Below are 15,842 nucleotides of genomic sequence, written 5' to 3' on the forward strand. Positions count from 1 at the left end.
TCATTTCAAAATTGAAGTTGGATTGGAGTTGAAGTTGGATAAGCAATTACTGAGTACATAACACACATTTTCATAACACCACTATCAGAGTGTCATCAAGCATAATTTGACCGTTTTCTTTTTTCTTCGTCTCTTGTAGTGCACATATGTGTATATTTCGTCCTACAAGCTCTTTCGTAATATTCTGCCCTCTTGTGTTTAGAGACTTTAAGTTCCAAGTACCGATGCGAAGTATATTTTTCGTTTTCATAAATTCATTGTCCTCTTATAGCGTCGCACTGTGGTTCCAAATGCCGAAAACGTGGTCATGAACATAAAGCCTATATTGTTTATACACTTCGGAATTACTTTCGTTCTCAGGGGTTTTTGGCATAGCTGATTACGAATCTGACATAATTTTTTCTGAAAAACAAAATGGCGGATCCAACATGGCGGAAAAGAATTGAAAATATCAATCAAAACACAAATTTTTTTGTAAAATTTTGTAGTTTAAGGTCGCTTATTACAAATCTAACATTACTTTTTTAAAACAAAATGCCGGATCCAATATGGCCGAAAGAATTTCGAAAATTTTATTTTAATCGCATATTTGTTTAATATTTTATATTATAAGGGACTTTTGAAATTGCTGATTAAAAATACATTTTCTTTATGAAGTATAATATTCAGAACCCATTACTTATGTACAACCGCCCTTACATACTCAACAAACGCCAGAATCACGTAATATGCGTCATTTCACACTTTTGCATTCAAACAACTGCCAGCAATGCATAGGCAGTTATAAGCAGCTAAACCAAAGCGATTCTGTATCACCTTACTATATATTTTAAGATTAATAAACATTAATCGCAGAATTATACAGAATTTTGTACTTTGTGAATGTATCTTTACAACATTTTGATTATTTCAAGTACCTATATTTTCACTGTTTATGGATTAACAAATTTAAGGCATTTATTGTTACTAATTCTTAAGTTAACTTACATCTTACATTACTACATACTTAAAAAAGAAGAATCTGCTTTACAGTAATAAAATTGATAAACTACACAACGTTCTACAGCGTTTTCAATATACGCGTTCTTTTTCACTTTCTCTGCCGACCAAAATAACCTCGGACATGGCTCACTTGTTCCTGAGTTATGAACCAAAATACATCCAGTCTGATCTTTATACCTGCGTATTACGATAGTATGAGAAAACAACTGTAAACTTGAAAATCCCTAGATAGGGACTTTTTTCGCCTCATGACCACGTTTTCAGTATTTGGAACCACTGTGCGTCGGTCGTGGTAATGTAATCATTTCAGTTCCGAGGCATAATCCTATTTCTATGAGCTAACCTGGGCTTTATCGGGGCGTGTGACCGGCAACAGTTCTGTCGAGCTACTTGACACACCCAACAAAATGTAGTGCGGATTTTCTTAGAGTTTCTCATAATTTAAATTGATGTTGAATCTGGTTATATCCATCTTTCTCGTCGGAACTGTTTACTTCCTGAGATATAATTAACCGAACCAAAACTTACCAACACTAAACCCCCTTCTGGTAGGGATCTATGAAGAAGTATCACTGAGCCTATCCCTTGCCGTACTGCTCCCCCATAGGCCGATCAGACACCAGCTTATTCCAGTCTAAGACGTAGTTTCTTAGAATTCTATATTGCTGAGTTAGCCTTTTTATTTTTCTGTTCACCGGGTCGTGGTCTCGAACGCACATCCACAAGTAGTCTGGCAGATTATCGGAGAATAGGCCATTTTTTGGGAAAAGTTATTTACCAGTAATACTTTTTTAATAAACAAAATGGCGCCCGAAAATCGTGTTGTTTTTTTTTCAATTTTTGCTCTATAACTCCAAAGATTTTAACTTTACACCAAAAACACCCAGATAGAAATTCACCGTAATTAAATTCTGCATAGAGACGTGTTTTTTCCGATTTACTTCGACGAAAATTTTTTCCGGAAAATATGGGTTTTTCCAACAAAATCTTTAATTTTCAACTAAAATTTTAGATAAGTAATTGTTCATCAATAATTAAATAACTTGGTAATATAAAAGCTCTTTTCGTATAGATTATAATTCCAGAAGCCGATGGAAATTGAATGAACAGGTTAGCAACAATCTAATTGTTAATTAAAAATTCACGGTCGCTATAATAACCACAATAATTATGATACAAGGAATAACTATGATTTTTGTATAAAAAGACACTATACATATCTAATGTACTTTACAGAATTGAAATTGGACTATTTAAGCGACCTCAGGAATACTTTAAAATTATAAACAATTTTTTGCCTTATAAACGAATAGAATATCCCGGGAAATATTAAATATTAAATGAAATTATGTAAAATGTGTCGGAAAAAAGCAGCAGGACGCTTCTTTTAAAAGAAAAAACGTTTAATTGTGATGAGTGGTTCCTGAGATACAACCGGTCAAAATTTACCGGCATTTACGGCAAAGATATAAACAATAGGATCATAATTTTCAAACCATCACCTTTTTATTTTGGTCCTCTTTCTCCACACCAATTTTCATATTTTTACAATACTCATAACATATATTATTATAATAAAAACTATCGATTTTACGAGTGAAAATTGCCAAAAATAGCAAAATTCCAATCAAAAATTAGGTTGAAGAAAATGTAATCTCAAAGTTCAAAATCGGTATACGTTAAAAAATGTATTTTCTCGGCTTCCCATGGAGCAATTTTCTTCATTCTTTTTTTTTTTGTTTCCAAGTAGATAACTCGAGTAGAGCCATCTAACTAACTCATTATTAAATGTCAAAATTTCTTTTGTTTTGTTATAATAAATTAATTTATTTATTATAACAGAAATTTTTAATTTGTTTAAATAAAGATTGTTTAAATAATTATACAGCTTTCAAATGAGAATATTTGTATTTTCAACGTTAAAAGGTACACTTGTAGTAAGTTTATCTAAAAAAAGTCTACAACTGGAAAAAATATGTAGTTTTCACTTCTTATAAATAAATTAATCTATTATAACAAAACAAAAACAAGTCTGACATTTAATAATGCTTAATAATGCGTTAGTTAGATGAAAATGCATTTTTTTAACGTATACCCATTTTGAACTTTGAGATTACATTTTCTCCAACCTGATTTTTGATTGGAATTTTGCTATTTTTGTCAATTTTCACTCGTAGCATCAATAGTTTTTATTATAATAATATATGTTATGATTATTTTAAAGATATGAAAATTGGTGTGAAGAAAGAGGATAAAAATAAAAAGGTGATGGTTTGAAAATTATGATCCTATTTTTTATATGTTTGCCGTAAATGCCGGTCAAATTTAACCGGTTGTATCTCAGTAACCAACCACTTATCACAATTAAACGTTTTTTCTTTTAAAAGAAGTGTCCCTCCGCTTTTTTTCCAATACCGTTTTCGTGATTTAATTTAATTTAATATTTCCTGAGATATTCTATTTGTTTATAAGCCAAAACATTGTTTATAATTTTAAAGCGGCTTAAATAGTCCAATTTCAATTTTGTAAAGTACATTAGATAGGTACATTGTCTTTTTATACAAAAATCATAGCTTTTCTTATGTATCGTAATTATTGTGGTTATTATAGCTATGGAAAATTATTAATTAACAATTCAATTGTTGCTAAACTGTTCATTCAATTTCCATCGGCTTTTGGAATTATAGTCTATCCGAAAAGGGCTTTTATGCTACGAAGGTATTTAATTATTGATAAAAATTACTTACCTAAAATTTTAGTTGAAAATTAAAGATTTTGTTGGAAAAACCGGCATTTTCCTGGGAAAATTTTCATCGAAGTAAATCGGGAAAAACACGTCTCTATGCAGAATTTAATTACGGTGAATTTTTGTTTGGGTGTTTTTGGTGTAAAGTTAAAAGCTTTGGAGTTATAGATCAGAAATTGAAAAAAAAAACACGATTTTCGTGCGCCATCCACAGAGAACGACAGTTCTCACCAGTGGCGCACAACACCCCTACAAGCGACACTATATATACACGAAATTTTCGATTTTCTAAACCTGACTGAATTGAAAATTGGGCTAAATCCCATCTTAAAGTTTAGGAAAAGACTCGTCCATCCATATGTTACCTCTCCATTTTGGTCCAAGGGTGTGGATTTTACGGCCCTTCCCATTTAAAGCCTGTTTTTCGTTCTCGTCCCCAAAACTCCCAAAAATTTCAAAAATTTAAGCCCGACCTTTACGGCTTCTGATAGCACAGATCATTACCTTTCCAACGCATGTTTAATTTTGAAAATCGGTTATACCATTCAGAAGTTATCGAGCTCAGAAATATGACTCAATTTTTATTTAAAAAATGGAAAATGTTTGTGGGTATGTATGTATGTATGTATGTATGTATGTATGTGTGTGGAAAAGTTACACCGATCTGAATTTTTTTTTCTGTGTTTCAAGAAGGTGTGAGGGCCGATTCAGAACCGGTCTAATTTTTGACTTATAACTACCCGTAAGCCAGCTAGAGGACCAGGTAGATACAAAATAGCATATTTTTTTGGGCGTATATATCTTAAGTTCAAGGAAAGACAGGAAAACCGCAAATACACCAAATCAATAGGGTTTAGTTAGGCTTTCAAGTGGCGCCTAAGCGATCAATCTGAGACATACACACTGCTCGCCATAGCCAAAAAACTGAAAAATTAAACTTTGAAAATTTTGGTTTTTCGACAATTACTCAAAATTTCAACCTACGAATTGCGCCAATAACTGAGAGTTTGTAGAAGGACTCAGGACGCGTGTAACGGTGTATACCTCATATCTGGGAAAATTCGAATTTTTAAGTTATAGGCTTCATAAGTATAATCAAATCTATTTCTTATGGGAAAAACGCTCAATTTTTCAAGCTCAATAATTCCTGTAATACGTTCAGTTATCATACTCGATTTTGGATGCTGGTCAGATACTACTTGTCAATACGTTTCAAATTCATGTTTAGTGATCAGCATCAGGTAAACCGTTCAGAAGTTATAGAGCTCCAAAAGTATAATTAGTCCAGGAACTGAAATTTTTCACTTCGCAATTTTTACAGAATGGATAGATTTGCTTGAAAATTTGACAATAAGTAGTGGATAGTCCAAAGATCAAAATCTATATGATGCCGAAAGACGCTTTTACCATGGGGTGGTTGCCACCTCATCTCGAGGGTGGAAATTTTTTATTATATTTTGACCGCAAATGCTGGTAAAAATATTAATTATAAGCAAAAAATGTTCATTATACATTTTTTTGATAAAATTAATAGTTTTCGATTTATTGGTTATCGAAGCTGTTAGTTTTATATCGAAAAAATTACCAGAGAACGGCAGTTCTCGCCAGTGGCGCAGAAATACACCCCCTACACGCGACACTATTATATACACGAAATTTTCAATTTTCTAAATCTGACTGAATTGAAAATTGTGCCAACTCCCATCTTCAAGTTCAGAAAAAGACTCACCCATTCATATGTCAACCATCCATTTTGGTCCAAGGGTGTCGATTTTACGGCCCTTCCTATTTAGGTCTGTTTTTCGTTCTGGCCCCCAAAACCCCCAAAAACTTCAAAAATTTAATTCCGACCTTTGCGGCTTCTAACAGTACTGATCATTATCTTTCCAACGCATGCCTAATTTTGAAAATCGGTTATACCATTAAAAAGTTATAGAGCTTAGAAATGTGACTTAATTTTTATTTAAAAAAGGGAAAATGTTTGTGGATATACAGGGTGTAACAAAAATACAGGTCATAAATTTAATGGCATATTCTGGGACCAAAAATAGTTCGACTGAACCTAACTTACCTTAGTACAAATATGCACGGAAAAAAAGTTACAGCCCTTTGAAGTTACAAAATGAAAATCGATTTTTTCCAATATATCGAAAACTATTAGAGATTTTTTATTGAAAATGGACATGTGGTATTCTTATGGCAGTAGTATTTTAAGAGAAAATGATAATCAAATTTGGACACCCCATAAAAATTTTATGGGGGTTTGGTTCCTTTAAACCCCCCCAAACTTTTGTGTACGTTGCAATTTAATTATTATTGTAGCGCCATTAGTTAAACACAAGTTTTTAAAAACTTTTTGTCTCTTAGTACTTTTTCCAAAAGTCAGTTTTTATCGGGATATTTGAATATTTGTCAAATCCACCACATATTTGTATAGTATTTTTACTACAAAAACGTTATTACGTAGGTCAAAATTTTTGACGTAAGAGAACTGTCAAAACATTGGAATGTGACTTTTATAAAAAACATGGCAATAATGAAAAGTCACATTCTAATGTTTTGACAGTTCTCTTACGTCAAAAATTTTGACCTACGTAATAACGTTTTTGTAGTAAAAATACTATATATGGTAAAGTACGATTATGGAGACTTGGTAATAATATGAAAATTTATTTATGAGTTACATTTTTAAGTATATTTTTAACCATATTAAAAAAGAAGCCACATCTCGATAAAAGATGCTTTATCAAAAAAATACAAAGAGGCAAAAAAGTTTTAAAAACACTGTGTTTAACTAATGGTACCGCAGTAATAGTTTAATTGGAACGTACACAAACATTTGGGGGGTTTAAAGGAACAAAACCCTCATAAAATTTTTACGTAAACATATAAAAAAAGAAGCCGCAACTCGATAAAAACTGTCTTATCGAAAAAATACCACGAGGCAAAAAAGATTTAAAAATATTGAATTTAACTAATGGCTACAATAATAATTTATTTGGAACGGATACAAAAGTTTGGGGAGGTTTAAGGGAACAAAACCCCCATAAAATTTTTATGGGGTGCACAAATTTCACTTTAATTTTTCTTTAACATGTTCCTTCCATAAGAATGCCACATGTCCATTTTCAACAAAAAATCTCGATATGGTTTTCGATATATTCAAAAAAATCGATTTTCATTTTGTAACTTCAAAGGGCTGTAACTTCTTTTGTGTGCATATTTGTACTAAGGTAAGTTAGGTTCATTCGAACTATTTGTCGTCCCAGAATATGTGGTTTAATTTATGACCTGTATTTTTGTTACACCCTGTATATGTATGTGTGTTTGAAAGTTAAACCGATTTGATATTTTTCCTCTGTGTTTGAAGAGGGGGTCAGGGCCGATTTAGAACCGGTGTAGTTTGTGACTTTTGACCACCCATAAGCCAGCTATAGGACTTGGTAGGTACAAAACGGCATATGTTCTGGGGGTATATATATTCGGATCAAGAAGAGCCAGGAGAACCGCAAATACATCAAATTAATAGTGTTGACTTAAGCTTTCAAATGGTGTCTAAGCCGTCAGAATCAGACATACACACGGCTCAGTATAGCCAAAAAACTGAAAAACTAAACTTTGAAAATTTTGGTTTTTCGACAATTACTCAACATTTCAACCTACAAATTGCGTCAATAACTTAGCGTTTATAGAAGTACTCCAGACGAATTTAACGGTGTATACCTCATATCCCGGAAAATTTGAATTTTTTAGGTTATAGGCTTCATAAGTATGATAAAATCTATTTCCTGTGGGAAAAACGATTTCTCAAGCTCAATAATCCCTGTAATAGCTTCAATTTTCATATTTGACCTTAGATCCATCAGATACTACTGGTCAATACGTTTCAAACTCATGTTTACTGATCAAAATCGGTTAAGCCGTTTAGAAGTTTTTAAGCTACAAAAGTATAATCCAATTAACAATTATTCCCGAAATGGTTTATGTAGTTGTAGTGGTTACGACGCTAAATTTGATCTGGCAACGGACAATCCGACTTCATTTACCGGCCATCTCAATTTTTTTTTCAATCTATTTCGAATAAAAAAAATCTAGTGTACATTCGATGGACACTAGATCATTTGGGAGATAATGCAACAAAGGTGACCATTTATAAAGCTTGACGTGTAATAGAGGAACATTGCATTCAACTTCGTACATTTAATTTATAAATAACTTTGAAAAACTCCTGATACAAGAATAAAAAACCGCTAAACGCCGCAAAAATGAGTGGCGCATAAAATATTCCAGCTACAAAAGATCTGATATGAATATTACGTGGCGCGAAAATGGATTTTCATTTGATGCAAAACAAAATTCTAGTTTTATTTTAAAAGATTTTTCCATAATATTTGCTAAATTTGAAGTAAACGCGCCACAAAAGAGTTTCAAATTTCAAACTGTATCAAAGTTACTCTTTTGTGGCGCGTTTACTTCAAATTTTGCAAATATTATGGAAAAATCTTTTAAAATAAAACTAGAATTTTGTTTTGCATCAAATGAAAATCCATTTTCGCGCCACGTAATATTCATATCAGATCTTTTGTAGCTGGAATATTTTATGCGCCACTCATTTTTACGGCGTTTAGTGGTTTTTTATTCTTGTTTTGTTTATAAAAGAAGTATCACACTATCTGCGGACTTTGCATACCAATATTATTAATATATACAATCATAAGATTCGATTCCAGCAATAAAATTGCTGGTAAATAACTTTTCCCAAAAATGGCCTGTTCTCCGATAATCTGCCCAGAGCGTTCGCCATTCGCCTGTATTTCATTGTATGTATTTAAAAATGGTAATTTCAACGTTTTTCAATTTTATAAATCAGGAAGTCCTCTATGACATTGACATTTAGTTACATATTTCAATTTTTGTAACCGCGCAGTGTCAGACGTAATGAGAAGCGGTGTCATGTTAATATTTCATATTAAAAGGGTAATATCAGTGACAGTTTTGCTAGTTGTTGGAAGGTACATTAAACATATAACATCGAGAAAACTTTTTGGGAAAATACTAATTAAACTACCTAGTTGCTTCTTCGTGACATATAGGATAGTAGTTAATGAACAAATTATTGAATTTAATAGAAAAGTAAGACAACTAGTTGGATTTGATTATATTAATAATACTTCTGATCATACTTCAGATGATGATGATTTTGAAGAATCGGCGGTATTAAGACCACGAACTGACATTTTGCAACAGTTTGACGTAAGTAAATTTTATATTGTGGTCATATTAATCATCATAATTGGCTCGACAATAAAATTGTTCTGGCTTGCCCTATTCTGAGTTTGCTTTTTTGAGATAAGTCTCACTACTGTCTCCACTATTTCTCCATCTATCCTGATATCCATTTGGTTTTGTTCTTATTTACTTTCAAATCCATTTGTTTACTATACATAGTCTGTTACCGCTAATAGGAATATCCGATATCAATAAATGGCCTGTATCCATTTCTACCAAAACTGTGTCATCATTTCAACGCATGAAAGCATACCTCTATGTCAAACTCCTCTCGCCCTTCTTCCTAACGGGCTCCACTGTCAAACTGTTTATCCGTTGTTTATCTCTTCTTCTGACATGTCCGTAGCAGGTTAATCTCTTCTGTTCTATGTAGTCGATTATATGAGTTCATTCCCATTCTTTTCTTAAATATATTTTATTTTTTTCTATCTCTTATTGTTACTCTGCAGCTTCTCCTTAGGAAGTCCATGTCTGTTGCTCATATTTTGTTTTTGGTCTTCTTTATTATCCAATTTTCACACTCATACGTCAGGATACTCAGGATAGTGTTGTACTTGTCTGTTCCTTTGATTTGTTTACTTTGATTCCTCTATTTCCCACTGTTTTCCTTCTGTATTCTCCGTTGTGAGGTATTCAGTTTTCTTTAAATGTATTTCCATTCCATTCTTTGTAAAGTACCCTGCACAAACCTTATGGAAATTAGGTCCCAGTGGATTTCGTTCATACTTTGGGAAAATACTCTTTGAAGCATCCTGATAAAATGTTCTCATGGGCACAACTCAATCGTATGAAGGATTTTCAAGATATAGAGGCACAAACTCGGAAAATTATAAGATTTACTGGGTATTCCAATTCCCTGAGTTACTGGTGATCTGCCAACAGGTAGAAGTTTGGATCAAGGAAAAGTACTAGCAGTCTAGGATTTTTTCCTGGCTATCCATTGGCGACCTTTACTTTGACCTTTTAGAGTTTCCAGGGTTGTCGGCATTAAATTGATATAAACAGATTAATCATGGGTTTTTGGGATTGCTAAACACGAATATGCCGTCAGAATTGACCTTCGGAGGACGTGGTGGCCAGGGCCACTGCAGGGGCGTCATCTTCTAGAGTTTCGATGGTTTTCGGCATTTAATTGATGCAAATAAATTACTGGAGGGTTTTTTGAGGTCGCTAAACACGAATATGCCACCAGAACCGACTCCCGGAGCACCTGGTTTCCAAGGTCAATGAATGGCGCTCCTGGAGTTTCGAGGGTCTTTGGTACTACATTAATGCAAACAGATTAGTTATAGGTTTTTGTGGTTGCTGAACACGAATACGTGATCAGCACAGACACAAGAGCACCTTGTGCCTAATACAGGTTATTTTCTGGAGATTCGGAGGAATCAATTGGAGGAATCAAATAGATTACTCTTAGGTTTTTAACTCCAGAAGAAAACCTGTCTTAGGCACCAGGTGATGCTTTGTCTGTGCTGATCACGTATTCGTGTTCAGCAACCCCAAAAACCTATAACTAATACGTTTGCATTAATGTAGTACCAAAGACCCTCAAAACTCCAGGAGCGCATTTCATTGACCTTGGAAACCTGGTGCTCCGGGAGTCGGTTTTGGTGGCATATTCGTGTTTAGAGACCTCAAAAAACCCTCCAGTAATTCATTTGCATCAATTAAATGCCGAAAACCATCGAAACTCTAGAAGATGACGTCCCTTGCAGTGGCCCTGGCCACCACGTCCTCAGAGATCAATTCTGACGGCATGTTCGTGTTTAGCGTTCCCAAAAACCCATGAGTAATCTATTTATATCAATTTAATGCCGAAAACCCTCGAAACTCTAGATGACGTCCGTTAAAGCTTAAGGTCAAAGTAAAGGCCGCCATTGGATAGCCAGGAAAAAATCCTAGACTACTAGTACTTTTCCTTGATCCAAACTTCTACATGTTGCCAGATAACCAGTAAGTCAGGGAATTGGAATACCCAGTAAATCTTATAATTTTCCGAGTTCAAAGGTGCCTCAAAGAGTACTTTCCCAACGTATGAACGAAATCCACTGGGACCTAATTTCCATAAGGTTTGTGCGGAGTACTTTCTGTTCCAGATATTTATCGTAAAGCTGAGATCATCTTCGTCTTGTGCGATCACTATTTGTAAGTTAGCAAAACTTAGGGTATATAGGTATTCCTTTCTTTACTGGTATGCCCATTCCTTCGCACATTCTTTTCCATGGTTTCAGGTTTTTTTAGGAATATTTCGAACGGGGTAGGGAATGTGAAATTCGCTCTTGATAGATAAAAACAAAAACCCACTAAGACGAACACAACAGAAACCAAGAAAATCTATCAATCTGTCAATAGGGACATACAATATTAAATCAATGTCCACGGATGAAAAAGTACATGAACTGGAGGAAGCACTAAAAAATATAAAATGGGATATCATAGGCCTATCGGAAACTCGAAGGAAAGAAGAAAACCGAATACAGCTAAACTCCGGGAATCTACTGTATTATAAAGGAAATGAAAAGAATAGTAATTTTGGAGTAGGATTTATAATAAATAAAACCATAAGTAAGCATGTTCAAATAATCAAAGGTATATCAGATCGTGTCGCCTATGTCATACTCAAAATAAGAAGAACATCAATTAAAATTATCCAGGTATATGCCCCCACGACAGCTTATGATGACGAAGACATCGAACTATTTTATGAAGATATTTCAAAGGCTATGGAAGAACATAAAAATCGTCTCACACTAGTAATAGGAGATTTCAATGCTAAACTGGGTAAGAAACTAAACAAAGAAGAAACTAAAATAGGAAATTTCGGATACGGCCAGAGAAATGATAGAGGTGCTACTTTGATGAACTACCTAGAAGAAAAGCGTCTATACGCAATGAACTCCTTCTACAAAAAAAAGTCCCAAAGAAAATGGACATGGATCAGCCCTAATGGGTCCACAAAAAATGAGATCGACTACATACTGTCCATGGAACGATATATCATTAAAGATGTAACAGTTCTTAACAAATTCACAACAGGTAGCGATCACAGGATGGTCAGAGCAAAAATTAATATCGACGGTAACTATGAGATGAAAAGAAAAATAATAAGAAACTCGGATATAGTAGATAGAAACAAACTAGGGCAATATAAAGAGAAATACAAAGACCTGTTAAAAGAACAATTCACCGAAAAATTAGACAGTGATGATAAATATATAGACGAAATAAACAACATACTTACAGCAACGATGGTTACATCAGGAAAAGAAATAGCAAAAAAGGATGTTAAAAAGGACAACTATGTATCAGAAGAAACAAAGAAGCTTATGGATAAAAGAAGAAAGCTTGTCGAAGAAGGCAAAAGGAAATCTATAGAATATGTAGAAATCAATAAGACAATAAGCAAAATGATAAAAGAAACTAAGAGAAAAGAATAAGAAATAAAAATAGAAGAAGTAATACAGAACAACAAGAATATGAAATGCTTAAGACCGAAACTCGGCAGATTTGAAATAAACAAAATAAAAGACGTAAACGGAGTAGAAACAAACATTAAAGACGACATCATAAATATAATCCAACATTTCTACTCAGAGTTATATAAAACAAAAAAGGAACCATCAGAAGAAATAAAAACCCAACTTAACTCGAAAATAAAAAATGTCAATTCAGAATTATAGCCAGAAATAAGCAAATCAGAAATAAAGAAGGCATTGAAAGAAATGAAAAACAACAAATCGCCTGGAAAAGATGGAATAACTACAGAGATGCTGAAATATGGTGGAAAAGTGGTAATTAATACTCTCTATTCCCTTTTTAACAAAATATTAAAAGAAAAAAGAATCCCAAACAACTGGAAGGAATCCGTAACCATTATCTTACACAAGAAAGGGGACAAAGCAGATATAAAAAACTACCGTCCTATAACACTCCTCAATGTAATGTATAAACTCCTAACAAAAATTTTAACCAACAGATTGACGACAAAATTCGACGGATACCAATCGAAAGAACAAGCTGGTTTTAGAAAGGGATTTAGCACAAGTGATCATTTATTAAGTATGAAAATCCTTATAGAACGAGCAAATGAATACAACATCCCTCTATATGTAGCGTTCATAGATTTCGAAAAGGCTTTTGACAGTGTCGAACATTGGGCAGTGAAAAGTTCTTTGATTAACAGCAGAATTGACCACAGATATACAGACCTAATAGCCAATATATATAAAGATGCCACAACAACAATTAAAGTATACGAAGGAACACAATCAATTCAAATAAATAGAGGCGTAAGACAGGGTGACACAATATCATCGAAACTTTTCAATCAGGTTCTGGAAGATATCTTTAAAAGATTAGAATGGGAAGAAAAAGGTATAAAAATTTGTGGACAACGCTTGAACCATCTAAGGTACGCCGATGACATCGTATTGATAACCGATAAAAAAGAAGAATTGTTTGAAATGATGAAAGAACTGGACATAGAAGCCGGAAAGATAGGCCTTAATATGAATTACAGCAAGACCAAAATCATAACAAATACAGATGAGGACATCACAATGAGGATCGGACAAGATGAAATAGAACAAGTTCATGATTATATATATCTGGGTCAAATTATAAAACTTAACAAGGAAAACCAAACAGCAGAGATCAAAAGACGAGTTAGACTGGCATGGGCGGCATTTGGAAAACTAAGCTACATCCTTAAAAACAAAAGATATCCACAACATCTTAAGACCAAGGTATACAATCAATGCGTACTCCCTGTTCTCACTTACGGTTCCCAAACGTGGACGTTTACAAAAGCAAACATGGACAAGATCATAAAGACGCAAAGAGCAATGGAAAGGCAAATGTTGCACATAAAACTATTGGATAAAAAGAGAAACGAGTGGATAAGAGAGAAAACCAAAGTTAGGGATGTTAGACAAGAAGTTGCAAAGTTGAAATGGAGATTTGCCGGACACACTATAAGACAAAAGGAAGACCGATGGAACAAAATTCTCATAAATTGGAGACCGTGGCAATATAAACGAAGCAGAGGAAGACCACAAATGAGATGGGCAGATGATGTCAAGAAGCACGTGGGTTCTAGGTGGATAACTGTAGCGACAGACAGAGAAGAATGGAAAAGGATTGGGGAGGCCTATGTCCAAAGATGGACCGAAGAAGGCTAATTAGATAGATAGAGGGAATGTGAAGCAGCCCTGTGGCATTAAGTTTTTTTGGCTCAAGTTTAGGAAGGGCGAAATTTAGATGCGCAATACCAATTGATTTCTTAACTTATATCTTCTTTCTTCAGGAAGAAGTCATATACAAACCTAGTTCAACTCCTGAAAAGACCGAGTCTATCCCAAAACTGAGTCCTGTCACCAATTACATTCACGGTTGGCAAATGAAAAAGGCTCAGATATGTCTAGAGGAATCGATACACGAACCCCAAACCAGGAATTGCGTTTCAAGTCAACGTCTTCAATTAATTGTTACTCCACCGCTACGAAGAATAACCACAGATGATTTGAATTCTGTTAGGTTGAAAAGACCTGCATTAGTATCAGATGCAGTTATTCCTACTACCAATGATTTGCTGGCCGTGCTTAGAAGGAGGTTCGCTGCAATGCACGACTCGTACAATAGTGAAAGTGAATCTGATATCGCCGATGAGATGAACAACTCTGAATATTTTAATATTGATGTTAAAGAGTGCACTGAAATTGCTTGTTTATAGACACAAAGCACTTAATATATAATCTTAATTTTTAGCTAAGCAAGTTTGTCTTAATTTTTTTATTTAGCAAATACCTCTACTATTTTTACTAAAGACTATTGGCATGGTTCTGTTTATTTATTCTAAGAAATTACAAAATAGGTAGACCAGGGAGGATCTGTAAAAAAACGTCTATTTTTGGATGTGCGAGGTGGCATTCGGATTTTTGCAGATAAAGTTAGGTGACAACTTCAACAATAATTGACTTATGCTCCTTCTCAAATATGCCCGGAACATTAATAAAAAAATTTAAATATTTAAAAATTTCGAAAACCATCGATTTTTTTCTACTTTCTTTGCTTATAACTTTAAAACGATTCATTTTGAAACAAAGTCGTACAGAAATAAAATAAAGATGATTGGATTTTGTATCATAAACGACTGGTTAAGAATATCTTAAATTATTACCCTTTCTGCAAAATAGCAATAAATACAAAATAAGGGGGCAAAATAATCCTGTTTTTATTCAATATTTTTCAACCTCTTTGGTTGCAGTTAGAACTTTCGTAATTAGCTTAGAAAATTCTTACAACATACTTAAATCGTTCACCAAATTTCATTAAAATCGATCTGATAGATTTTGCAGAATAATTTTGCAATCTAATTTTTTTTTTAAAGTTCAAATTTTTTAAAAACTTTTTGAAGAAAATGTAGACCATTTAGAAAATTGCTAATTTTTTACATATAAAGAGTTTCTCTATTTATCTAATACACTTTACAGAATTAAAATTCGATTAATTAAGCGGCCTCAGCACTGTTTTAAAGTTTTAAATAATTTTTTGGCTTATAAACAAATACAGTGAGGACGTTTGAGTTGGCATAAATTCATTTTTTCGAGAATAGTCGTCTCTGGAGATAAATCCCGAAACAGGTCGATTTTTTTTTTAATTCTAATTTTTTGGTATATATATCATACTAGTGACGTCATACATCTGGGCGTGATGACGTAATCGATGATTTTTTTAAATGAGAATAGGTGCCGTGTGAAAGCTCAATCGAAAGGCTATTCAATTTTGTATTCACTAATATAAACAT

General features: G+C 33.5%; 1 protein-coding gene across 1 annotated transcript; it reads left to right on the top strand.

Annotated features, from left to right (window-relative positions):
- The first annotated feature begins 8,648 nt into the window (after positions 1 to 8,648).
- On the top strand, positions 8,649 to 14,807 carry LOC114341339 (uncharacterized). The gene is made up of 2 exons (XM_028292128.2): positions 8,649 to 9,001; positions 14,343 to 14,807. Exons 1-2 carry the CDS (start codon positions 8,687 to 8,689, stop codon positions 14,766 to 14,768), a joined length of 741 nt encoding a protein of 246 aa, XP_028147929.1. The 5' UTR covers positions 8,649 to 8,686; the 3' UTR covers positions 14,769 to 14,807.
- Positions 14,808 to 15,842: the final 1,035 nt, after the last annotated feature.

The sequence above is a fragment of the Diabrotica virgifera genome, chromosome 5 (genome assembly GCF_917563875.1).
Source record: "Diabrotica virgifera virgifera chromosome 5, PGI_DIABVI_V3a".
Lineage (NCBI taxonomy): Eukaryota > Metazoa > Arthropoda > Insecta > Coleoptera > Chrysomelidae > Diabrotica > Diabrotica virgifera.